The sequence below is a fragment of the Tiliqua scincoides genome, chromosome 2 (assembly GCF_035046505.1).
Source record: "Tiliqua scincoides isolate rTilSci1 chromosome 2, rTilSci1.hap2, whole genome shotgun sequence".
Classification (NCBI taxonomy): Eukaryota; Metazoa; Chordata; class Lepidosauria; order Squamata; family Scincidae; genus Tiliqua; species Tiliqua scincoides.
In genome coordinates this window covers 169,255,992-169,283,162 of record NC_089822.1, presented here as the reverse complement: position 1 = coordinate 169,283,162, position 27,171 = coordinate 169,255,992, and the positions used below count along the sequence as shown (strand labels likewise).

The following is a 27,171-nucleotide window of genomic DNA, read 5'->3' as shown; positions in this document are numbered from 1 at the left end:
CGCTCCCCTCCCTTCCCAGGCGGCGAAGAAGGCCGTGGCTATCGATCCCGCTGCTGGTAGAGGGAGGAGGAAGCAACAGCAGAGAAAATGGCGGCCGTGGCTGCGACTGCGGCGGTGCCGGGTGATGGGGGAGCCGGCGAGGCCGAGCCCATTCCGGGCAGCGAGGCCGGCGCAGACCCGCTCCCGGCCGGCACTCAGGCCGCCGTGGAGTCGGCGGTGCCCGACGCCAGGGAAGAGCCCGAGCCCGCTCCGGGCGGGGAGGCCGAGGAGCCGCCGCCGCCGCCGCCACCCAGGAGCCCGGCGGGGACGCGAGACCTGCCGCAGGCCCAGCCCAGCCCGGACCCCGTCGGGGAGTCGCCTCAGTCCTGCCCACTCGCTGCGGGGCTCTCCGAGCTGCCCCGGGAGGAGGAGGAGGAGCAGGAGAAGCAGCAGCCCAGCCTGCCGCTCTTGCCGCCGCCTGCAGCTGGGGGCCCCGCGGGGCCGGAGCCCGGGGAGGAGCCGCCCCGGCCGGAGGAGGAGGAGCCGGATGCTGCTGCCGTTGCCGTGGCCGCCGCCGCCGTAACGAAGCAGGCGGAGGTTTCGGTGGCTGTGGACCCGCCCGTGGCCGCTGGAGAGGAGGAGGCGGAGGCGCTGCTGCTGCCGGGCTCGGAGGTGCTGGTCACCCTGGATCACATCATCGAGGACGCCCTGGTGGTGTCGTTCCGGCTCGGCGAGAAGCTCTTCTCCGGGGTCCTCATGGACCTCTCCAAGAGGTGAGCGCTGGCCGCGCCCCACGGACCCCCCCCCCGGCCCTAGCCCTCCACGGCCGCAGATCGCGTCCCACCGGGGCTTCTTTCTCTCCCCCCCCCCCGGGCTGGGCTCTGGAAGTGCAGCCCCGGTCGGTTCCTGGGTGGCCGAGGGAGGTGGGCGCGCCACGAGGTGTTGGGCTTGCTGGCTCCACCAAGAGGTCGAAAGTGCTGCCCTGTCGCAAGTGGCCTCGTGGCCTCTCGCTACGCTCAACCCTGCCCTGCCCTGCCCTCCCTGGGCCGTGTAAGAAGGGAAGGAGGATTAGCTCCTTCTGGGCGCTCCTTGAAACGCCCCCTCGCTTCTTCCCCAAGTCGAAGGATACTGCTTAAGGCTGCGATCCCATGCCCTTCCCTGGGAGTAAGCTCTATTGACTATAATGGGACTTATTTCTGAGTAGATGGGAATAGGATTGGGCTCTAAGGCTGCAGTCCTATGCACTTTCCTGTCAAGCTCCATTGACTATAATAGGACTTACTTCTGAGTAAACAGGCAGAGGATTGGCTCTAGATTTTTCAGGATCATAGGAAAAATGAGAGGATCACCATCTCTTGGTAGCAAAAGTTGGACCATAGCAGTTTGCTGGCAGTTGTACAGAAATAGAGTACTGTTCCTTTCTAAAAAGGAAATGCAGGACAGTATTGTATAGATATAAATTCCCAACTTGTTTAGAAGTTGTTGATCTTTTAAGTGACTGAATTGCTTCACATAGTGCCCTTTCTGAGATGAGATTGGAAAGACAATGATCACATTATGTTCACATGTTATGAATGATGGTATGTCTTTTTTGCACACAGGTCTACATGCTGGAAGGCTGCCATAGATATTGGCTTCCCAGTGTATGCACCTAGGATGAAAAATATTCATCCCACCATTTATATGTCCTAAGGCACACTTTTCTCCAAAGAAATTTCTTTGAGGGAAAAAAGGCAGTTTGAAGCAGTCTTAAGCAGAAAGGTTTGTACCTTAGTTTACCGCCTGGGAGTGGGTTTGCTACACATACCATGTGCACCTTCATTGCGACTTTCTGTATGTAAGAGTGTCTTTGAGCCATGCCCTGTGTTGATATGCACAACATATGATATGTTGTTTGTTCCATGTTGTGTGCTTGAGTAAACAAATATGTGGTAGAGCCAGAAGTTTCTCTTGCTTGGAGAGAAAAGCAGCATGTCTGTAAAAATCATCCCTTCCATGTGCTCTGATGTGGGATTCCAACCTAGGATGATAGTATGGCTTTAATGGGGCTTTTAAGAGTTTGTCACATAGGCCTAAGAGTGAACACATTTGCCTTTTGACCTTTCCAGCCATACATTCTTACCCCATTCTTGTAGGGTCAGAGGACCTCCACACACCATTTGGTGTCCTCTGTAAGGGCCTATATTCATGTGATAGGCCAGTGTTTCTCAACATTTGTCCCGCACTGTACCACTTCACATAGTCCACTTATCAAAGTACCATCAGAAGTAACTGGTGATGACATCATCATCAGTTACTTGTGGGTTGGGAGGCCAGATGTGAAGCATCAGAAAGAGGCTCAGGTGCTCATGGCTGATCAGTGTTTCTCGACCAGTACTACCAGGTACCACCAGTGGTACTTGAGGTGGTGTCTGGTGCTACTCACAGGACATCTGGACCCCTGCCTCTTGGCAGCAAGACCAGGAATGTGACACAACAAGCAGTTATAGGAGGTTGTGGGCAGAGCTCCAAAGCAGGCTTTTCTGTTTACCCTCCTTTTCACTGGTTGTGAAACACTATGATAAGCCATATTCATACTTTAAGCCCTGTGTGGACAGAGCAGGACCTCTGGGGCTTACAGTCAAAACTTTAAGAGGCTCAGAGGAGAAGCTATAGTGAATGAAAATGCCTGGGGGCAGTTTATTCAACAAGGGGAAGCCCCCTTGTTAAATAAACTGTCAGTGAACAGTGCATGGACAGGGTGAGTATCTAGTTCCAGTGTGAGTGGGGTGTGCATGCAGGAATGCACTTAGACTTCCTCTGGCAACAGTCTACACCTAGCTTAGGATGTGATGGTCTTTTTGAGAACCATTTCTAGGATAACTGGGGTTTTGGCTATCTTTTCCCTTGTACCAATTTTAGGGCAGGGGACATGAGCTAGTTATTAGAATGGGTCCTTCCAGGTAGCTTGAAATCTGTGTGGCTGACCTTGGCATTGGAAGGGATGTTGAATATTTCTCTTACACTGCTGTGTAAGAGAGCAATTGCCCAGTGTAACTCAGAATTCTCCTATGGGCTTCATTTCTGAGCAGGGTTTTGAACCAGAGTCTCCTTTTATGTCATAGTTCTGTGTGTTCTCTGTGCTCAATCCTATGCACGTCTACTCAAAAGTAAGTTCTGTTATAGTTGGTGGAGTTTACTCCCAGGTAAGTGTGGATAGGATTGCAGCCTGCATGTTTTAAAGCAAAGGCTAGCACTCTGGCCTGTACTTTAAAACAAATTAACTCTAGATCTCGTAGTTTGATGGCTTTGAAGTGCTGTAATCAAATGTAAACAGTTACTGTTAGAGAGTTTCTTGTAAAATATTAGAATATGTCAGATTGATTTTGTAAAACTTCTACTGCTAATCGCCAGACTGGTATATAGGAAGCTGCTTGAGTTGACCTGGTGTTCCCAATCACTGGCAGTGACTAACTGAATCTGCAGATACTAGAGGCAAGGGGAGCATGGCAAGTGTGGACCTCAGAATGGCCCTTTAGGCAAAAAAAAAAAAAATCACTTCTGTTTTTTTCATAAAACCTGAAGTGACTTTTTTATGCCTTTAAAAGTAGGACAAGGGAAATGCAGCTCTCTTCACCTCCAGAGGGTGCAGGGGAAACCATGGATATGGGGTTTATGAATACAGGACCCCCCTTATACCAATTTCAGGGATCTCTGATAAATAGTAAATGATTTGGTAAAGTGTAGTGTCTTGCTGCTTACCCCTTGGGTGGAAGTCTGCTTACTGTACAATGTCTGCTTTTAAGCTGACTGGAATACATGGAGTAATATGGAAGGCTGATAGCCTGTAGTTTTTGGATATGACTCAGATGTGGTGAATTTGATTATTTTCCCTCTATTTCCAGTAGTTCTTGGGAATTTAAAAAAATGCCCTTGCCTTACAGAGCTTGCCCTATGACTGCTTATAATTATTAATCTTTATCAAGTTTACTTTTATATAGAAAGATTGTTACTTGGTCTTTTTTTTTTTTAACAGAAAGACTATTACTAAGTTACTCAGAGGTGATAATCTTCTAAGACCAAATGGTTTTTAAAATTATTACTCGTGGCCTTTAGGGATGTCAAGCGTTTTACCTTACTTTCTCTTTTACAGGTATGAAGTCCAGCTATGCAGAAGGACTCTTGTAGGGTTGGAGAACAAAGTAACATCAGAGTTCTTAGCTTAATTGAAAAAAGCCAAACTCAAGCCTGTAAAAGCAAAGAGATGAGATTAAGCCAGTGTTGTATTTCTCAGAAACTTTGTCCACTGAGCATGATGGTATATAATGCAATCTTAAGTTCACACAATGTTGTATTGCTAGCCTGTCTCTTCTGGTACATTTCAGCCACTGCAATTCACATTTTCTTTGATATTTCAATGAAGAGCAGAAAACTTCACCTGTCTTTTCATCTTGAAGTGAATTAAGCCACTTGTAGTGGATTCAGGATAGCAGGTACTGTTGTTACCCTTGCTGTCAAGAATGAATGGCTTTGGAGTAGCCTTCCCTTCTTGGCCATAAATTGCCACTCTAAAGAGAATAATGCAGAAATAATGTTTCCATCTCACTGAGAGAAGCTATTCTTTGGAAAATAAAATTGCAGGGAGTAGAGATCCTTTCCCTTTAAAAGGGTGTTGCAATTTAATTCATTGATTCCAACTTTGGCTACATTTGAGCCTAGATATAGTATACACAATAGATCTGTTGTGTCATTGTCCTGCAGATTGGAAAAAAAACCACACTACTTTGCAGATAAGTGGGGTGGGGGAGAGAATGACATCCAGTCTATGTCCAGGATACATACAAGTACCATACTTTGTTTGAAATTTTAATAATCTATACATTACATTTTGTAATTGTAGGCAGTAGGAAAACAGTTATTTAGGAAAACATAATTTCTCTAGCCAGACATTGATATAGACAGGTTTTCTTATTTTGTCTCTTTGACATTTATGAAAACACTACATTTTAAAGCCTATATGTAGAGGTGTTTGTTTCTGGTGAGTAAGATAGGTTTACAGCCAAAGTCTTACTAAACACAATAGGCTTACTTCTGAGTAAGGTAAATAACATAATTTTCAAACACCTCTACCTCTATGTATATTGTCCTTTCTAAGTGGTGAATTAAAAGATTTTCCATTTATGTACCCTACTATTGAAGTTTACACATTTTAAACTGTAGTAATGTTTGTGTGATTACTCCATTGTGGATACTCCCATAGGAGACTTCAGCATTGGAATGGTTTCACGTGTTCCTCTTCGAGCTGTTACAAAAATCAAGGGATTCAAAAATTAATCAAATCAGAGGTTTGATGAGGTTATCTTGGGGCTGCCCAGCACCAATTGGTAGCTTCCCTGTCTTTCTCACCTTTTCATGTGCTTCTGTCTACCAATCACTTTAGGCTTTGAGCAGAAGGCTTCATCAGGGCAACAGATAGGATCATATAGGGCAGCAACTGCAACAATGACTTACAACAGGAGTTGGCAACCTGCAGCCTGTGGAATGAATCCAGCCTGCCAGCTGAAGTCTGGCCCATACCGAACTTGGCTTAGAGGGTTGCCTCCAGTCCAAGTCACTGCTGGGAATGTGATGGGGAGCCCAAGCTGGTGGCTCCACCATTCCTCGTCCAGAACATGGCAAGCTGGGTGGGAGGCAAAGCATCCCAAGCCAAGGTCTGCATAGGCCACTTTCAGGTTCTCAACAAACCGGAAGCTCAGCAGTGTCATGATGATATTGCTGCCAAATGTCCAGCCCCTTTAAAGAAAAGATTGACAACCCCTTGCAAGCTTATGGTACTGTTAAGGAGATAAAATGTTCTCCACTGCATTGTGTCTCTTAAAGCACCTGCTTTCTAGTACTAATAAAATACTGAGGTTGATAATCATGACAGATAGCTAATGATATTTAATGGGTTTTTTTGCATGAATGGGGGGGATAAAGAAAAAATTCTTTAAAAATCAATAAATCAGACCAGATTTGGCAAAAGAAAGTATTTTGCCAGTAAAAATTCTGTCAGGTCAACTTGTAGAACTGTGTAATAAAGTTGGAAGGTGCTTCAAAGGGTATTTAGTTTGACTGCTGGCAATAGTAATATTTCCCATATAGTAATCATTACTAGTATATGCTCCTTTTTAAAATCTCAAAGGGTAACTCCAGCTTGCTGAAAGGCTTGCTCAGTTGCTCTAAAGTTGCTCTAGTAATTCCCATCATATTAGCTTAATTATTTCTGTTATAGCTTGAGGTGCTGCCTCCTTTTTCTCAGTGACCTTGGTGAAGTGTTATGTGGTAGTTACTAATGGTCAAGCTTAGTCCTGTGGTTTCAGAAGTTTGAAAGTTGGGCCAAAAATGTGTTTCCTGGGCTTGTCTTAGGCTGCAGTTCTGTACCCACTTTCCTGAGAGTAAGCCTCATTAACTATAATGGGACTTATTTCTGACATGCATACAATTGTGCTGTAAAGCTAGTGATTCCATGTCGGGTATTACTGCTACCACCTCATATATGAAAATGCACAGTTTGAGAAACACTGGCCTAACTAATCAAACTGAGTTGGAACCATCTAGGTGGGTCATCATTCATTTCAATGTGCATTTTATTTTTAATAGGCTTGATGCTACTGTGGTATGTGACTGAATTTGGGGGAAATGTTACAGATTGTACTTTTAACAGGCAAATATATATATGCTTTTAACAATGATTGTCAATGGGACTTACTCCAGGGTAAGTGTGGATAGAATTGGAATGTTTGGGGAATTTTTTTAAACAGATCAGCAATTGCTTGGAAGGGTTCAGAGGGGGGTCTTTATCTTAAATGCATTTTTAAACTTGTAAACTTAATAAACTGTAATTTATTTAATTTGATTTTTTCATATGGGGTTGTTAAAAATTATCCTGCTTGATGATGTCACTTCCGACCATGATATCACTTCTAGATTAAGGACATTACTTCTTGCAGGTCCTGACAGATGGTCTGTCTAAAAAGTGGATCTCAGTATTAAAAGGTTGGAGAACCACTACAGTAAACCATAGGAATAAGTGAGGCATATCACAAGAACTGTGCATTTGCTTTTGTATGACATGGAGGTGCAGAAACAATATTTCTCCCATGTGAAGGGAAGTGGAAAAGTAGGAGTTTCCAACAAGAATTTTACAGTACAAGGTTCCTTTCAATAGCTCTGGAGGACCCATTTCAGGGTGGCCAAACTTGCCTAATGTAAGAGCCACATACATAAATTTCAGATGTTTGAGAGCCTCAGTATTTAAGATGCATTTAAATTTTTAAATATATTTGCTTTCCATGAACATTTTTAATAGAACTTGCGTTTTAGTCCAATGGACTCTCAGTTTGTACCCAGTAAATATAAAGCTTGAAAATGTCTTCTTTACCTTTGTGATGCAAAAAGGAACTTGGCCAACATATTTTGAGAGCTGCACATTATATGTCAAGGAGCCACAGTTTGACCACCCTGAGCTATTCTGTCAAGTCAAAATTTGCTAACATGCAGTAATACATGCAGTAATTGAAGAAATTTTGGGCTTGAGGTTGTATTGTAATTTCTACCCATTTCAGCTTTTTACGGAATTTCACCTATCTGCTGATAGGACTTTTAAGAAATACTACATTTGGCAGCTTGCTTGCCATGTATTTTGTCATGGCAATGGATGTTTGATCAAGACACACTGATTTTGCATACAAGATTAGCTAAAGTCCACACAGTGTCCATCAGTGTCATGGCTTTAGCCAGAAAAACGTACAAATGAGATGGGGTAAAAAAATTGATAATTTCAGTGCAGCTAAATAGGGTGGTGCTAGAGATCTTGAGACCAAAAGTGAATTGTCTAGGAAATAAGAAGAATATAGTAATTAGCTTCTAGATCCAATGAAGGGTCTTCCAATTCAGCTTCCTATTTCCTATGGTGGCCAGGCAGATGCTTTCTGGAAACCCATAAGCCTGAAGACTTCTCCATTCTCTCTTCTCCCCTGCTCTGCCATTCAGGGGCATACTGAAGTTTGCTTTCTATTTCCCTGTAATTTGTCTGATATTTTTAAAGCTTCTAAGCTAATTGCCACATCTTGTTCAATGAATTCATAAAATGATTGTGCATTCTGTGAAACATTTTTGTGCAAATCCTCAATCTCAGTTTGGGTAATCCCAAATTCTAGAGTTATGGAACAAATTTTCTTCATTGTTTCAAAACCCTTTATAACTATACAAACGTCTGTCCTATCTTTAAACCTTCTTTGTGGGAAGGCACTATAGCCCTTTGATCACTTTGATTGTCCCACTTCTATGTTGCCTGTTACACATATATTTAGTACTCAAGTTTACCATTTTGAAAGTTCAGGGGGGAAAATGACCTTTCCCCCCTTTAGTGACCAGATAGCTTCACTAATTGACTGCAAGCTGATTGTGCTATTCAAAATAATAAGCATCTATAAGTAAGTTGAATTTGATATGAATGTTTGATTACTGTGCTTGTTTTATCTCAGAACTTATCCCAGGCTAAGGAAGAGCCAAATCAGTCATTTGTACTATGACCAAAAGCTTGTCATATACACTGTTTTGGTGCATTTTCTGAGCATGGAATTCTCTTTGCAGTAATGCCAAGCTGTCTTGTAAAATGCAGGTAGATTTACTTCAGCATATCTTTAATAAACATTCTGTGGTTGAAAGAAAGTACATGTGATGCAGACTTGTGTCTTCCTCTTGAGTATTCTTACTTAGCTGGTTAGAAACATTTTATGAAATACAAACTCTGGCTGAATGATGCTTCAGAAATATACTGGCAAAGAAACTGGTCAGTTTGGCAGTACTGGTGAAACTCAAATGACATGCTGCACAAAAACCTGAAGGAAGAGGGAGGTTGCTAAGATGGTTCTTAAGGAGGGTAGCTGGTTCTTCAGGCCGGTTGTTGGAGGGAAGTACAAAGATGCTTTCCTTAATACATTAGTCTCATTGCTCTCAACAGCCATGACAGAGCCTGAGAATTGCTGTCAAGACTATTTTGGAAAGTAGGAAAGAGCTCTCATGGCAGGGAAGAGGAAGGTACCAAATCATGGGAGATTTCTTCCCACATCACTATTTGACGTATTTCTACCCTTGCCATAGAAGTGTATTCAGCCACTTAATCATCTTCAGTACTGTTTTGTGGAAACAACTACAAAGGGTCTTGTAGTTTCTTGAAAACTAACAAGTGTATTGAGAAGTAAGCTCCTGTGGACTTTGGTCTTATGCTGTAATACATTTCAGTCTTTACGGTGCCTTGGCACTCTCCTGTTGGATTTCTACATGGTTATCCTTCCAGTACTCTGTAGAATGGTGATTTAAAAGCAGGCATATTTAATATGGCAAACTGAACTTCTACTCTTGATCGCTTAATGCTTAGGCTGTCAGTTTGGGAGGGAGCCATGTTTTGAACCCCTTCATTGCTGCAGCAATGTTTGTGGTGAAAGTAAATGGGCTATAACTTGTAGACAGTTTAGGTGGAAGAAGTGTGCTCTGCATATTCATAACTTGGGTTCATTAGGGGCAAATGTGACCATCCTATGATGATCTTTGGATGCACTTCTTTAGTTTCTCTTTTGTATAAATGAGTGGTTGCTATTCATTCCTTTGAAATGCATCAAGAGCTGTATTTGGGGGTAGTGGTGGCAAAAACCACTCCAGTCCTGGATAATTGTAACCCAGTCTTCCCAGACAGTGGCTTTGTAGGTTTATGGAATATTGTTGTGTGCAGAGCACAAAGACCAGTTTTACACATACCTCATCTGACTCTACAATATACTTGATTTCCCTCCTTGTCATAATTTAGCCCAAATATTTACAGTTATCTCAGGATAGCATCCCAACTAGAGTTTATGCTGTCGGTAGTTACCTGTGTGAACAAGAAGCACCTGTCAGTGGAAGCATTAAATTGGGGTGTTACCCACAGTGTTTGGTTCTACCAAAGAAATGGCAAAATCACTAGGAGCTTGGGGTTAAAATGTAGTTAGTGTATGTTGAAAGTTTTTTTATCGGCCCTACTATGCTACAGAAGTCTAAAGCAGGGTATCAAAACTTTACGATAAAGTACCATAACTGGAAAAAGACTAAACTGTTTTTGTATACAACTTTTCTGAAATTCCCAGGATTATAGCAATCTAGAGTAGTTGGGGCCACCAAAAATGAGTTTCATAGCCCTCTGTGTGAGGTGTATCCAAAACTGGTTGAATCTCCTTATTCCTGAGGGTTCCATTCCCAGAACTCTGTGGATGGCAAAAATCGCATTAAAGCAAATCTTTTTTAAAAACAATGTCCCTTTGCTAGGTGGTCTAAAAACAGCCTTGCTGACCTTTGTGATGTAAGACAGGATCATTAGGCAGAGAGTCCATCAATCAGTCTCCAGGTGCTTAGAAAGGCTTCACTCCCAAGCCAGCAACCCTCCCTTCACCCAGAGTGCAGAGCTGGGAAGAAATGCAAAGTGATTATCTTTCTTTCACTCTGGGGGGAAAGGGAGGAGATTATTAAGAAAGTGATTATCTTTCTTTCACTCTGGGGGGAAGGAAGGAGTCACTTGCCTTGCAGTAAAGCCTTCTAAGTGCCTGGAGAGAGAATGATTGATGGATTGTCAGCCAGCTGCCCCCTCTTGAAATGAGGCTATTGTTAAACAACTTTTGTCCTTTAAATTAAAGGGCCCTTTCACCCTGCTAAACCAGCAGGTAAAAAAATCCATGGATGCTTGGGTTATACCTGTAATTGTTTCAAACTTCTAGGTTGCTAGTAACCTGAAATAAGTTGAAGAAAAAAACATTGAATTGAATATTAAGGGCTACAGATTTAGCAAATTGCTTGCCAAACAGGGTTTTCCAGTTTCCTCCCCCCACTATACCTGCCATGACTTTTGAAAAGCCCCATCCTGAAGGCCAGGATGGGATATGTGTGTGGGATATGATGTGTGTGGAACTGCAGGTGATGTGAAGAATCTGCTAGTATTGCAAATTCCCTCCTTTCCATTCTTCTGAGTTCTTGAACACCTGAGTTCAAGTCATTGTGAATGCTATGTATTCCAAAATTTTAGTGAGAGCTTTATAGAATCTATTTAAGTGCTGGCTAAAGCTTTGCTCATTATAGAAGACAGTGCATAAATCCTACTAAAAATACTTTAGTAGGATTAAATATATTATCCATTCAGAGGACTCAAGTACTTGCTTTTGACTGAAGAATAGAGCCCATAGGAAATGGGTTATACCAAGGGTTCTCAAACTCCCCATCTTGCCACATCCCACCTGTTCTGTGGAGGGGGGCGTCATGACCAATCTCCTTCTCTGGTGTGAGGCCTCCACAGTCCTCTGGAAGCAACCAAAAGTCACTAAAGAATTAAGGTGGTAGTACCATTACTACTATTTCTCAGTAGTTTGTGGGTAGTATATGATTTTATTTGTAAGGGCAGTCTTTCTAGTAGCAAGATGGAACACCCCTGGAAGCCATATGCAATTGCATGTAACCTGAAACTCTGAGGATTTTTTGAAAAGTATTAAGATCACAAGGGCAGCCCAATCCTGAGCTCCCCGTTGTGCTGGAACTGCTGTGTCGCCAAAACGGCTGCTGAGGCTTCCAGTATGCAACAGGGTTGCTGCCATGGCTCCTCAAGGGAAGGGGGCTCTCATCCCTTTCCCCTGGGTAAGGGAAGTAGCCCTGCAATGGGGCTACTCAATTCTGTAGCAGCCCTTGGGCTGCCATAGAATCAAGAGCATCCATGTTAGGCCATGCAGCCTGACACGGCAGCTCAGGATCTGACAGAGCTCCATTGGTCCTGGCAAGCCTCCTTCCTGCCTTCCCCCTGTTCCAGAACGCCTCCTTCCTGCCCCCCACACCCCCACCTACGTCTCCGCCACCTGGCAGTTTGGGTGACCACAGCAGCGGAGCACTGGTGTTCCACCAGAGCTAAGGGCTCACAAATGTGCTTTACAGCACTGTTTAGGATTGGGCCCTAAGTCCTCTTTGATCATAAGCCTCTTTTGGTCCTTTAGATTGACTGTATAAGGGTGTAGAGTCAAAACTTCTATCATAATAAACCTTTCACCATCTTGCAATGAATTGTTAAATGAATTGTTGTATTGTTCCTCATGTGGGACTTCATCAGAGAAGTCCCAGCAGAGTTGTTAGCACCCCAACTAGCAATTCCATCACTGGGAACTGCAAATGGGAGAGGAGTGTTCTTCCATAAGCGGTCCTTGCATAAGGACACAGTGTAGAAGAAGAGAGAATTCCTTCCTTCTGTTCATGGAGAGTTCCTCATGGTGCAAGCATTATGTGGGATGTTACTCTTGGAATACCTAATGATGGACAATCTCCATTTAGCTCTGCAATCCCTCACTTACCTTCATACTTCTAACATAAAATGCCTTGCTCTGCAAGGAAAAGCAGACCTCATTCCACGAATACTGGTGTATTGGCAGTGAGATCAGGTTGTTCACACGTGCAAAAATTTCCAAAATGAATGTTTTTAGGACAGGTACTCATGACCAATGTTTCTTGATTCCACTTTTCAAAGGCAACTTCAGAGTAGACAGCAGTGTTCCAAGTAGCATGCAAAAAGCATAGTAGTAGCTTATGGATGTTGAATGCGTATTTTTTTGGGGGGGGAGCAGCAGGGAGATGTGTGCAAATGCTATGGGACAATTTGAGCATTGTAAAGGAGATTTTAGCTTACATTGTTAGCCATCTTGAGCATCTCAGTAGTGAGTGAAAACAGTACTGTATATAAATTTTTAAATTTTCCTGCCTGTGACCTGACAGCTTAACAGTCCTGCCCATTAACACCAAGTGATACTAAATGATTATCAGCAGGGCTTGTTGCTGCATGTTACTGAATGGGATATTGCCCATATTAGATAGTAAGGCAATCTCTCCGCTACATCATAGGAGGGATAACATGTAGCATAGGCAACTACAGTCAGGCTGCTTTTAGTGTTGATTAGGAAATAGCAGAACTTCACACCAACTGCACACCAGACATTTGCAAATCCATACTATCAATTTCATTCAGTTCTTTCAATCAGATAAACCATATGTCATGTTTGCAAGTTAAGCTTTTCTCTTGTAGTACTAACTACTTGTACTAACATATGATGATGAAATCTACCTTTTTGACTAAAAACTTCACAAAAGAGCTTGCATTACAAAAGAAATACTTCTACCAGAGAGCTAATTTCCAGTCTGAAGATCAAACTGTTAACAGAATTTAAAAAACTCTTCTGTTCATTGAGAATGCATAGATTGCATTCAACACTAACAACTGCTTGCTATTGGATGTGGTCCTGTGCGCTAGATTGGAATTTTCTCTTTGAATTTGATAGTTCTTTTGTTTTAATGATGACTCAGTTGTACAGAACCTTGATTGTATGATCAGTTGGAGTATAGAAAACAGTTTTCAAAAGTCTAGCAGGAATTGAGAGCCTGACAACTCCTTTGTGCATATATGATGATGAAATTCCAGATGACTCTGGTGTGAGTTGGAGAGGGTGTGCTAGTTAGGTCAAGTTAGACCTTTCTAAATTCACTGCCTGGTGAACTTGGGGGAGGGAGGGCTGTTCAGCATCGTAGTAGAAATAATCAGGTAGTTGCCAGGTAGATATTTATGGTCACCGGTAGTGATTGTGGGTGGGGGAATCTTGGCAGATCTTCGTTAATAGCCAGAGCCATTTTGTATGCTTGTCTTCCGTAGAGCAGTAATTTAGAAAGGTTTTTCAGAGAAGCTTAGGAGTTCCTCAGTGAGAAAGTCAGTCATGGTATCCAAGTTTTTCTCAAGCAGCTTTCTCACCACAACTGTTCTGAAGTGTCCTCCTCCAACTAACACTAGGCTTAATACGCCTGACCAGTGTCCATATCACTGAAGTGTTTCCTCAGAAGCTTCTGGGGGATTCCATAGCTAAATTCCAAGTTAGTGTGTGAAGACTGCCCTTAAAGTAGAACGTTTGAAAATTATTGCTCTGTTCTAATGTCTTGCTTGATTTTAGTAACTGGTAGAGAAGATGCCGAATGTGACCAAGCAGTGAAATGGAGGGGAATTGAACCTAGTGTTACTTTTGCCATTAACACACAATCTTATTAGCCCTTGATAACTTTTTAATGATGTTTTGGTCAAGATAGATAGGACATTTATTTTGGGTGGTGATGGTGTGTTGTAAAACAACAATTTCCCGTTCAGAGACTATGAAATGTTAGCTAATTAGATTATCCATAAATGTCCTCATATGGGCTTAAAGGTGAGTTAAGTACATGTCATTAATTCTGTGTATGTCTCTTTAAGGTTTGGACCCCATGGAATTCCTGTGACCATATTTCCCAAAAGGGAATATAAGGATAAACCTGAAGCAATGCAGCTCCAAAGTAAATCATTCCAGGATGAGACACAGGTGAAGTGTGAAGCAAATGGTGTAGTCACGGACTCTTCTCCCATCCAGCCATCAGAACCTAGTCTGGCTAAAACCCTATGGACTTCCAAACCACCTCCCCTTTTCCATGAGGGAGCACCATATCCTCCTCCTTTGTTTATCAGGGACACATATAACCAGTCAATACCTCAGCCTCCGCCTCGGAAAATTAAACGGCCCAAGCGGAAAATGTACAGGGAGGAACCCACTTCTATTATGAATGCTATCAAACTACGGCCCAGACAGGTCTTGTGTGACAAATGTAAGAACAGTATCGTTGCAGAAAAAAAAGAAATTAGAAAGGGCAGCAATGCAAGTGATTCCTCAAAGTATGAGGACACTAGAAAACGAAGAAATGAGAGTGTAACTACTGTGAATAAAAAAATTAAAACTGATCATAAAGTTGATGGTAAAAGCCAAAATGAAAGCCAGAAAAGGAATTCCGTGGTCAAAGTTACAAATATTGCCCACAGCAGAAGCAGAGTAGTCAAAGTTCCCACTCAAGCAAATACGTCAAAGACACAGTTAAATACTAAAAAGGTTCTCCAGAGCAAAAACATGGATCATGCAAAAGCTCGGGAAGTTTTGAAAATAGCCAAAGAGAAGGCACAGAAGAAACAGAGTGCAACCTCAACTTCCAAAAATGCACATTCAAAGGTCCACTTCACACGGCGTCTTCAGAACACCAGCTCAGGTTCTCTGCCCCCGCGATTGCGTCTAAAGCCACAAAGATACCGAAATGAAGAAAACGACTCTTCTCTCAAGACAGGGCTTGAGAAATTGCGGAGTGGCAAGATGGCAGCTAAGCCCCAGTCTCGTTGCTCCTCTACCCGCTCAGCAGGTGAGGCCCCTTCAGAAAATCAGAGCTCCTCAGAAGGCCCTGAAGAGGCTAGCGGTGAGGTTCAGGACACAAATGAAGTGCATGTACCTGTTGATCAGGATGAACAGCAGACACTGGGCAAGAGAGGCAGCAAAAGCAATATAACGGTTTACATGACCCTTAAAAAGAAATCTGACTCTTCCAGTGCATCAGTGTGTAGTAGTGATAGCACAGATGACTTGAAGTCCACCAACTCTGAGTGTAGTTCTACTGAAAGCTTTGATTTTCCTCCAGGCACCATGCATGCACCTTCTTCTTCCTCTTCCTCCTCCTCTTCAAAGGAAGAGAAAAAGCTCAGTAATTCCTTGAAAGTCTTTTCAAAAAATGTCTCTAAGTGTGTCACACCAGATGGCAGGACCATATGTGTAGGAGACATTGTTTGGGCCAAGATATATGGCTTCCCATGGTGGCCAGCCCGTATTCTTACTATTACTGTGAGTCGGAAAGATAATGGCCTTTTAGTCCGACAGGAAGCTCGTATTTCATGGTTTGGGTCCCCAACAACATCTTTCCTTGCTCTTTCACAGCTCTCCCCCTTTTTAGAAAACTTTCAGTCGCGATTTAATAAGAAGAGAAAAGGTCTTTACCGCAAGGCCATTACAGAAGCAGCCAAAGCTGCTAAGCAGCTAACTCCTGAAGTTCGAGCCCTGCTGACTCAGTTTGAAACATGAACATGAAAAGTAAGGTAGGCAAGAAATGTGGAGGTTCCATGAAATGTATAGCCTAGTTAAATACCATGAAGGACTTGGCCAATTAAAAACAAAAATTGCACTCAGTTGGCTGCTTTTTTTATACTGAAATTTCCATTTGTAGCAGTGTCTTGACTGAAAGTTATAGTTAACAAATTGTACATGCAATCAAATTAACCTAAAGTGAGATCTCAGTATTTTTCAAGAGTACTCTTAAAAAATTTTTTGTAAAAGTTAAAATTCCTCTGTCCACCCCATGCACAGGAGCCATAACCTCAGCTGAAAAGCAGTTTATTTGCAGGGAATTTTTACTAGTTTCTACCCACTATATATACCATGTCAGTGTGTTGAAAAGGGGGGAGGGGAAGGGAGGGGGGGTGGTAAACGCAAGAAATGGAAGTTATAGGCATGACCTGAATGGTCCACCTTGAATGCAGAATCCTAGGCCCTGTCCAAGCCTTTTAACTTCATTTCAGTGTTTTTACCCCAAACTAATGGTGAGTGGGCTCAACGAGTTCAGCCTATGCTTAAACACGTTCATTCATGCCAGCCACTTCAAATCTTTTCAGAGCTAATTCAGGCTGAAGTAAATGTTGAATCATTTAAATGGATCTTGGTGGGTCGACTTTTTCAAAACATACAGTCTGTACTATGCACCCAAGAATATAAGTGTGAACTTCAGGTTTCAGCAAGAGGAAGCCAGTGGGTCACAGGCAGGTCTGGAAAGTCCCCCAGTGTTTGGGATCAAGGGCTGTTAATGCTGCATAGGTGTGAATCATTACTTCCTATCAAGGGAGGGGGAGGGGGGCTCCTAGGGCAATTGTCCAGAGCAAGTTTAGCTTGAGGGATTTTGTGTTGTATAAATAATTGGTCAGATTTTTTTCCTGACTACTTGTTCTTAAATTCTTAGGATACGTCCTAGTAAATTACACTTTGTGAACTGTCAGATGTGTAATTGTTGCATTTGGATGTACCGAACTGCATATTTTTTTTAAATATTTCCATTTAAGGTATCTGTTTGCAGGTCAGAAAATATGGAAAATGTAATTGTGTAATGCTCTGAATTGTACAAAAATCTGTAAATAAAATTGACTAAATCTTAATTATTTGTGTGTGTTTCTCAAAAAGCTTTGAAAGAAATCAGGAAACAAGGCTGTTCTGTTCACACTATTTAGGAGACATTTTAAAACTGAAATAATTCTTCCTTGCTCAGCACTCTTTTAAATTAGCTTCACTAACAGCATATATATCATTGGTATACAGAAACATAAATAAGGTTCTAATTTTTGATAAATTTTCAGCAATTTGTTTCCCCTGAATAAATCATTGTCAAATGTTCTACAAAGAAAGTACAGTAGTACCTTTTCAGTGGGATAACTTTTTCCATCATTCAATATTACTTAATCCCAAAGTCCACGTACTGTTAGATCTTCTGCATGTCTCATGCTCTGTGCTGGGCATTTGTATGCAGTTGATTTGCTTGTTTATAGACACAACACTGTCTGATGGATTTGGCTAGTTTGTACTTGTTCTGGCTTTGCACTGTTGTGGAAAGTGCCTGCTTCCATTCCCAAGAAATCTACATAGCTATTTTACATGAGTAGGCACTCTAAAAAAGGGAGGGAGTGAATTCTAAAGCAAATTCAAGATTTAGACATTCTAAAGAGTTAATGATCAGATTCTTGTGACAGTTTGATGCTAAGGTATGTTCTTTTAATACTGAAATTTTACTCAAATTTCATCCCAAAATATTAAGTTCTAATCTGGTTACTTCAATGCAGCATATATAGTTTGAAATCTGTTTGAACTTTTGTCAGCTTTCCTGAAGAGCTTTGTGATAATGCTATAGGTGGCCATAAATCAATTGATAAAGAAGCTTGTATATAGTCAATGCTTTTTGAAATTGGAAAACACACAAAATTAATTCCTTAACAGCATGCAATCTGTTTCGCTCCTGTACTGTGTATTCTTTCCTGCAAACAGAAACAAATACAGTATTCAACTAAATGAACAAAATGTAATTATGATTTTTTTACCTTTTTTAAAAGGCAGGCTGTGCTCAGAATTTTTTTAAAATGCAAAATGTAGCTAGTAGTATTATCACATTTTGAAAATGAAATACTAGTCAGGGCCACTGTACACATTATGAAATTGGGGAACATACATGGAGCTCTCTGCTAATCTCATAGTGCATGAGAAGGAGCACATGATCAAAGGCCTAAGTTGTGGGTTATTTTACCTTTTTTATTAGATGCAGCCTTCCAAACTGGGGTTGTAAAGTGGCTGCCTCTTTAAAGTAATGTTCTCTGTAGCAGTGGTGCTCAAACAAATCTACAATCGGAGCCCACTTCCAGTTTATAGTCAGAGCTCCAGAGCACAGAGTTTCTGAAACCAGAAGTGGGCTCTGATTGCAAATCACGCTCCACACTGCTGAGAGGACTGCTCACTATGATGCTATTGGGGCAACCCCATGCCAGTCTCAGCCCCTGCAAACACTTATCAGTGGTTCTCAGACTCCTGGTGAGTTGGAGAACCACTGCTCTATAGCATAGTAAATACTGGGTCCCAGTGCATGGTTCAAGGGTAAGATGAAGTCCCTTTGCTGAAGCCAAGCAGATCCAAATCTGGTCAGTACTGTACCTGTGACTGCCTTGGAACCCCATGCATGCCACCTCGAGCACAAAGATGAAAGAGACAGGATATAAATGTAGTAAAAATATTGCCAGCCCTTAGATTGCAATCTGACAAGTCTCACATGACATACTAGTGCCAAGCAAAAATTGCTCAAATTTAAAACAAGATTCATTTTTCCTCCACAAAATGATTTAGTGGCCTTCTGAAGAGTGGCTATTTTTCATTGGTGGTTTGAAGTGTGGAGTTCTTTGGTGACATCTTGACATTACTGGTGATGTCTTTTATATTCTCTGTTGCACTGTGGAGTCAGTTGCCTTCACTGACCTGTGAGTTGATTTTTCTAAAGCACAGGATGTTGCCCATACAACAAATTATGTTTGCTGTGAGGTATTGAATTGGCTTTGTGGACCCACGTGGATATTTTTTTCAAACTCAGGTGGAAGTGGCTGTTTGAAAAGAGTCACCAAATTACTTCAAAACAAACTTTGGGTTGGATTCAAAGATCCTGCTGTGTAAGCAGAAAGCACTTTTGCTTATCCGGATGATTTGAATAAAATACACATTTGAATATTCTGAAATCAAGCATTGCAATTTCTGTGCAAATCTTTGATTTCTGTATTATCTTGGGTAAAGCATTTCAAGCAGGTTGGCTTACTTCATTTCATTGGGCTGTTTTTTGTCATGGAAGGACCACTAAATCTATCCTTTTACATTTGTAGAAGAATCTAAGCCACAGTTACCTTTAAGCTATTTCTGCCCAATGTTGCAACAGGGATAAAATGTGTACACCTGTGGGCTGTGCAGAAATGGGTTAACTAAATGGAAAGAGATACAGCGTATTAACATAATGAAATAAGTGGTAGAAAATATGCTATGTTACCAGAAGGAAAACAACTTCAGAGTAGTAATGGAGCTCTTGCAGCTTGTTGCATCACTCTCCCAGTCTATTCCATGTTCTATAATTGCAAGAATCTGATTGCTTTAGTGTGCTTGCATCTGTTTTCAGAGGGCATTAAAATGCACAGACCTGGGTTGGATTGTAGAGGTACAAGTTACAACTGTAGTTTTAAGTAGGGCTATAACCAGATCAAGACTTTTGTAAATAGCATGAGTTAGCGGATTTGAAATTGCATCAGAAAGAACTACTTAAGAAATGGCTCCCTTGTAGCATCTTAGGAGAGTCATTTCCCCCGTCTCACACTGGAAGGAATGCATCTTATCCGATGATGCTCACCATCTGCAGTTTTATGAGTACTTGCACTGAAGCTAATAGAGCAACTTTTAAAAGTTGCTATCTGGTTAAGTGGAGGAATTTTTTTAAGCTGATCAAAATGATGCTGCAATTAAACACTGGAGTCCTTTTTTTTAGGAAGGCTATGTGATACATCTTTGCATTGTTGAGAGCTAACATAATAGTGATGCAGTGTATAGCTAAATTGCACTACTTACATGATCATTGTGTAGTGCTCCTGATACAAAAATCCAGAACAAATCTTGGTGGATCAAAATAATATACTATAAACTCACTGAATGTGTGTACATGGTTCCCTGGAATCAACCCATAGTAATTTGCCCATACAAGGATTGACTAGCAAGTTTGAAGAATAGCTTTTGAGTTATGTAACCTGCTCTGTAGCCCAGTCTTCTTCCAACGTGGTAGCAGGCCAAACGTATACTTAAGAAAGATCAAGTACATGTATTTGAGAGATAAAGGCAGCTTCTGAGAAGAAGCGTGTCATTATCCTAAAGAAGTGAAAAACCACTGCTACTCCCTTATTAGCTTGGAGAGCCATGTGCTGCAAAAAGAAATGCTTAGGGCGCAATCCTAACCAATTTTCCAGCAGCGAGGTAAGGGCAATGCAACTCTGGTATGGGAACAAACATTGCCTTACCTTGGGGGGCAGTCAAAGAGGCCTTCTCAACTGCAGGATGCAGCACATGCCCCACTGGCACAACTATGCCAGTGCTGGAAAGTTGGTTAGCATTGCGCCCTAACTGATCTCCATGTGGGTGAGCTAGTCACTAGACAAAAGATACTCTTGTACAGCTGGAAAGCAGAACTCAACAATGCAGTAAGAAATTGGTCAGTAATGAGGTTACCTCAAATGGTAGGGACAAAAATAGATGAATGGACTGATACTTCACTGATAACTTGATACTAATCTGGCTGTGTAATTATTGGCCATTGCTGGATTTGAAAAAAAATGGAACACATGCAGGATTTGTCTCGAAGCAGGAAGTTGTTTATGGGTTATTAGTTGCACTGGCTGATGAATTAGCATGGCTATTTAAGGGAATGCCACAAAAGCTTTAGTGGGGGAAAAGTAAAATTCAAGTTTGAATTTCAGTAGGAGATGGTAAAAATGTTCAGTAGATAAGGTGAGGCCTTATCTCAGTAGGTACCTCAGTAGGTAAGGTGAGGCAAGGCCAAGGTCATTTGGCCAAAGACCATTATTGGAAGTCTATTCCAAACTTGTAGAGTTTGGTGCTCAAGAACCATGCACATTCCTTTGGTCATTTAAATATATGCAGATTGGTATCTAACATTCTGACTCAATCTAGCATGATGGAGCAGAAATCCTGGACAGGACTATGTAGATGAAATAGCTGGGCAATACAGGCTTGATTCTCAGTGGCTGAGGCAGTTGTGCCCAGTTGTGCTCCCAATTGAACCCCATGATATGCCGTTTTATATACTTGACATTCATTCATAAGGAAGTGCAAATGAAAATACTTGGGAATGCTATTATGAGAGGAAAGAGTCCACGCTCCATCTCTGATGCTGGATGGCCATCGCTGTCAGAGATTCTGTATGGTGTCTTTATGTACCATCTCCCTCACGGGTCCATGTGGTATACAAACCGTTTCTCTGCATATCCACCCCCTCCCTGTGTTCATCATCATGAGAGACGCTTTCCTAGATGAAAGTCACAAATATTTTTAGATCTACTACTTCTGGACTCTTGCATGGTATGGCAAGCAAGTTCCAAAGAGATATTATGCACCAAGAGATGTTTTGTTAGTGTTCATCTGTTTATGTGCCCTCAGCACAATTACTGTATACAGTCTCAACCGGACTCTTACACATACTCACTACTTTATCAATGCTTTTCAAGACCCTGCATTTATCAAATTGCAATATAGTTATCTGATAGACATCTGGAAACTTTCCCCATTTTATTTGGAATTTTAGTTTATATAGCTTTTTAAGTGCAGTGGGCAGGTTACAGAGATCAGACAAAAATAAAGTGGATTCCTGTTTCCAAAAAGAAGTGTAGCTATTGAGATTCAGTCGTAATGTGGAGGTCTGTTGATTCATTTATAGGATCAGTATGAAAAATATGATCAGAATCCTAGCCAGCAGGTCATTATAATCTGATAAGATCTACAGATATTTACCATAATTACTGTGATGCAGCAGTGTGTATGCAGCTCTTCTTTGAAAGCTATTTAAATTGCACTTGTTGCAAAGTATAACTCAAATGAAAATGAGACATCTTTTTCCCGCATGGGGTTTTTAGTTTTCAGGTTCCACAATGCTCTGTCTATCCCAAGACTGAATAATCGGTCTTCTGTATATTTGTTGGTCTCTTGTGCAGCAGAGGTCCGAGTGTTGGTGTGTGTAATTGTAATAAATGTCTCTATCTAAAATCTTTACTTTTAATCTAAAACAAGCCATTTGATATACTGTATGGGGCCCAAGCCCTATTCTTATTTTAACTGCACATGCAGTATATTAAAAAGAGAACAGGGCCCCCAGGAATTGGAAGTGTGGCCACATTTTCATGGCCACTTTCAAGGCAAATGTTGGCAGGAAAGTTAGTTTTACCTGCATGTCTTTGGAGGTATCTGCTACGTAAACTTATGTGGAAAAATGCCTCCATGCAAAGGCTTATTGTGTTATACAATTGGTTCAAGTCCATCAAACAATATAACATGAGAATTGCAAAACTTTGAATTATTTATTTGTTTCTTCCTTTTCTCATTTTGGAACTACAAATTGTGGTGACCTTAATATGTTGCTAAAATGAGAATCCTTGTTTTTAACAGAAGAAATTCCTTTATTAATTTTCCCCCATCATGTGTAGTATTGCACAGAAAATTATGTGCCTCTTATTGCCAGGGAACAATTCTGATCAACAACAACAACAACAACAGGTATTTATATACCGCCTTTCTTGGTCTTTATTCAAGACTTTATACAAAGTCTAACAAAAGGCCAAGATCTGTTATTGCAGTGAAACTGGATTAGGCTTGTAGAATGTCACTTGTAATGCCATATGGGTGGTGATCAACACAATGGCCAGGATACAAGAAGCTACCTCCAAGGGCTTATGCATTCTCTCCCTACCCACATTTTGTACCACAGATTGCTTTGAAATGTATCTTCAATTTCAAAAGCAATTTACCATGTGGAATGGGGTTAGAGGCCACTATTCAGAAGGAAACCAAATTTCCCTTAGGCATACAGAAATACTTGTGAATTCTTTTGACCCTGGCCATAATGGGCACATTCAAGCAAAAGTCACAGCTAAATTCCATTGAAGCAGTGTAGCAGGATTTAATTGCAACTCATTGATCCCATTTTATTTGTGTTTTTATTCTGCCTTTCCCAAAGCAGTTAAAGTCTAAAACTGCATATTTTTAAGACTGTAAATTTTTAAGACTGTAAATTTAAGACTGTAAATTTTTCTGTTTACAGTCAAATGACTTAAAATAGAAGTTTAAAGCAGATTCCAAAAACAAAATACCTCAACAGCAGCTCATAAGCCAAAAGCATGGCAGACCAGAGGTGTCTTTCTAAAAACAGAGAGACTGAAGACTTCCTAGACTGTCCAAGACAGGAAGTTCCACAACCATTGGGCTGTCACAGAGTAGGCTGTGTCCTGCTTGCATGCTAGTTGATTCTTGCTCAATGAAGCTACCTCTCTTGAAGATCTTAACAAACAGGTGCATTCAAATTTCAGTGAGGTTTAGTTGCAGCAACATTTGCTGCATTATGTCGATAAGGACCAAGCAGGACATTACCTAGAAAACTGCTACTAGCTGGGGAAGAGATTACCCATATTAAAAATCCCTCCTCCTCCAGCACCATAGCCTCAAGTCAAATGCATCCCCAGCTGGAATTTCCTGAGACCTGTTTTTTCTTTTTCTTTCTGTTTTTCTTTTTGGATAAAAGCAGCTGGAGGATGCACATGGATTGAGGCTGTGTTGCTGGAAGAGGAGAGACTTCATATGGGTACCTCCCCCCTCCCTGCATAGCTAATAGTAACTTTGGGACAGAGAACTTATAAATTCAGAGAAGTCAGATAAATTATGTAACTTGGAGGGGTGATGCACATCCCTAGAAAGAAAAATCTATAAATAAATCTATAAAATCTATTTTAAAAAATCTATAAGAAGAAAAACTATAAAATTGCTGAGGTCTGTCATTACAGATTTGTTTGGGGGTGGGATTCATGGCATTGTACTCCACTATGAACAAGAGAATCTAGAGCAGGGGTGTCCAAACATTTTGGCAGGAGGGCCACATCATCTCTCTGACACTGTGTTGGGGGCCGGGAAAAGAAATGAATTGATTTACATTTAAAATTTGAACAAATTTACATAAATGAATTTATTAGAGATGGAACTTATATGAATGAATGAAGGTCATGCAGTAGCTCAAGGCCTATAAAAGACCTTGCACAAAGCAAAGCCAGCCTTTCCTTCACTGCCACTGCTGCATCACAGATGTGAAACAGCAAGTAGTGGAGGGAGTCCTCATCACACAGCTCAAGAGAGAGGTAGAACAGTTGTCCTCATGCTGAGAGCAGTTGCATCGGGCCAGCAAGGGCTCCAGCAAGTCTCCAGAGGGCCAGAGGCTCATTGGAGACTGGGGGCTCCCTGAGGGCTGGATTGGGAGCCCCCAAGGGCCACAAGTGGCCCCCGGGCCGGGGTTTGGGCACCCCTGATCTAGAGTGAGAAAAATAAACAATTCCACTCTTGCTTATTGTAAAGCACTTGAAGCCATTTCTGCCCAACACTGCATACACACAGTTTTGAAAGCACAGCTGGTGGAGGAGTGATGATGGATTCTGGCTTGCTGGCTTTTCCTTCATTTACTGCTAGGGTACCTAGTTAACTTTTGAGCCAACTACTTCTGTTTTGTCTGATTATATTGTATAAATGGTGCTGTGAACAAGAAATCCTCATACTCCTGTTTAAAAATGGCATTCCCCAAGGACAATTCGAAGCATAAATAATTACTCTTTATTTTTACACAGCAGATGTCCTACTTGTGTTATAATATTCCTAAATTTAGCTAGTTAAAATCAGTGGGACCTAATCATGACTACTAAACTTCGGATGAGATATCTATGAATCAGACTGATGTCCAGCTATAGCTGTTCAAGAATACTAGAGCCATAGAAACTGAAAGGTGGGCATTAAAGCATAAAGGAGTCGGATACATTTTTCCAAACCTGGAAACCATTTTTCATCGAGTATGATAGAAGGTGACTTTGCTGATTTCTAGCTTGTTTTAGGATTGCTTGCATCATATGGGCTGGTGTAATAATGCCCTCTGTTTGCAGCCTAGGTTTTCCTCATTTCCATGACTTGCTTCTCTTGAGCCCATTTGAGCTGTGGTGCTCCCAGAAGGTATGAAGAACCTCTGTCTGAATTTGTGATGCCATATGGAATTCAGAGCTCTTTCCATGTCTCCATTCAGGGTCCTATGTTGTCTTTTTCTGCAGGAAATCACACAGCACACTCTCAAGATACAGAATTCTCTGGGTCTGTGGCTAAGGGGGAGCAAAGTAAATACTGATAGCTGCTCCCCTGTGCTGCACATGCAGTGGTATAGCTGCTAAAGGATCCTCACTTCTTTGCTCTTGTCTTGGCCATTAATATATGGAGTTACTCTCTAAGACCTGTTGTTCCCCTGGAATGAGAGTCATGGAAGTTTCTGTCTTATGGTGTGAACCTGTTTCAGTTTGCAGCCAATTCTGCCTGGCCTGCCAGTGCTGTTTTAGCTCATTAGCTATGGCTCACGGAGTGCAGTGTGTTATGGAATCTTACTACTTCACGTTGCATGACTTCAAGGCCTGGATGTTGCTGTTTACTCCAGGATTACTAATGCCTTTATACCAAGACTTGCTTTATCAGCACATCAGTGATTAGGCTGGGGCACATACCCTATAGTGGTCCGTAAAGCATGACATCATATCACAGAGGAATATCAGGGTTGCACTGCAAGAAGAAATTCTGGCACTAAATTAAGAGCGTAAGTCTGTTATGGTTGATGTCTTCCTAGCAGATTTTTCCTCTTGTGTTTAAGTGATGCTGCTTTTCCCTGAGAGCTCTTCTTTGGACCCCTTTGAAGTTGGGGATAGAGTGTTGGTCTGAATCCCCAGCAGGCAAAAATAGGGCCCTATTAAACATGATTGTGCTGTACTGTACTATATTGTCTCATACTAAAAATTTTATCCTTCCAGTAGTTAGGGAATAGCAAGAGGGGGCTTTTGAAAGTACTATTTATACATTTCATTGACTTGCACATTTCCCCTTTGGATCTCTTGCTTGAGACTTCTGTAGCCATTTGCTCAAATTGCAGTCTAACTTGCTTAGGTTAATCTGTGGATCCTGGCCTTTTTGGCAGGGAATTGGACTGAAGGACATTTCATTCATTTTCTCATTCATACATTCATATATGTGAAAGCTTCCCATGACTTCATCTTTATTATGTTTTTTAATTTTGTTATAAGTTGAAACACTAGGCAGGATAAAAGACCAGGACTTCTGAATCCAGTTAGCACTATTAGATGTCAATTTGGATAACTGAATAGTTTGTCAAAATTAGCAGCACACCTCAGCGCACAGGTATACATACTAAATCCTGATGAACTCATTCAGGCTTGCATAACTGTCTGTTGGGCTGTAACCAGCATGTCATAATGGCATAGTTGCAGCTAGAGGCAGTAGTGAGCATTAGACATAGGAGCTGGTGTAGCATACAGGTTTGGAGACTGACAGCCCAATCCTATGCATGTCTACTCAGAAGTCAGTCCCATTTGAGTCAATGGGGCTTACTCCCAGGAAGTGTGGGTAGAATTGGGCTGTGAGTTATGAATTGGGAAGTCTGCCATGAGCTCACTAGGTGACCTTAGGCAATCCATTTTTTTCCTTGGCCTCAATCCCCACATCTGCAATATAGAAGTAATACTGATAAGATTGCATCCTATAGAATACTAGAAGGATCACAACATGGAAATGTTTTCAGTATAGAAATACTGTACCACTGAGGTCTGTGTATGTGTATTAGTTACTTGTTTCTTTGTATGCGTTTAAATACCTCTACTACTTCCAGAAAATGTTTGTGCTTGCTGAAAGTACTAATGTGCTGAAGTTCTCCAAGATGGTATAAAAATGAGAAAATAGCAGTGAAAGTCTAACTCTTACCTTTTCCCCCTCCCCCTTCTCCTCTCCAGCTCAGAGACATTAGTCATCTGCTGTTTTTATGGGACCTCCCTACACTGCATGAAGAGGATCGGCTAACCAGGACTGACATACCTCT

The 27,171-nt window shown here is 41.6% G+C and overlaps 1 protein-coding gene across 5 annotated transcripts; it reads left to right on the top strand.

Annotated features, from left to right (window-relative positions):
- Positions 1 to 27,171, top strand: PWWP2A (PWWP domain containing 2A). Of its 5 annotated transcripts, none has more exons than XR_010793678.1 (4): positions 2 to 752; positions 14,288 to 15,252; positions 25,190 to 25,256; positions 27,086 to 27,163. XR_010793678.1 is itself a non-coding variant. In XM_066613620.1 (3 exons), the coding sequence occupies exons 1-3, from the start codon at positions 88 to 90 to the stop codon at positions 15,854 to 15,856; spliced, it is 1,668 nt and encodes a 555-aa protein (XP_066469717.1). In that variant the 5' UTR covers positions 1 to 87; the 3' UTR covers positions 15,857 to 15,934. The 5 variants fall into 5 exon arrangements, 3 of the variants coding, with proteins under 3 accessions (XP_066469717.1, XP_066469718.1, XP_066469716.1); XR_010793677.1 differs by having other exon boundaries at positions 14,288 to 15,976; XM_066613620.1 differs by lacking the exons at positions 25,190 to 25,256; positions 27,086 to 27,163 and adding an exon at positions 15,819 to 15,934 and having other exon boundaries at positions 1 to 752.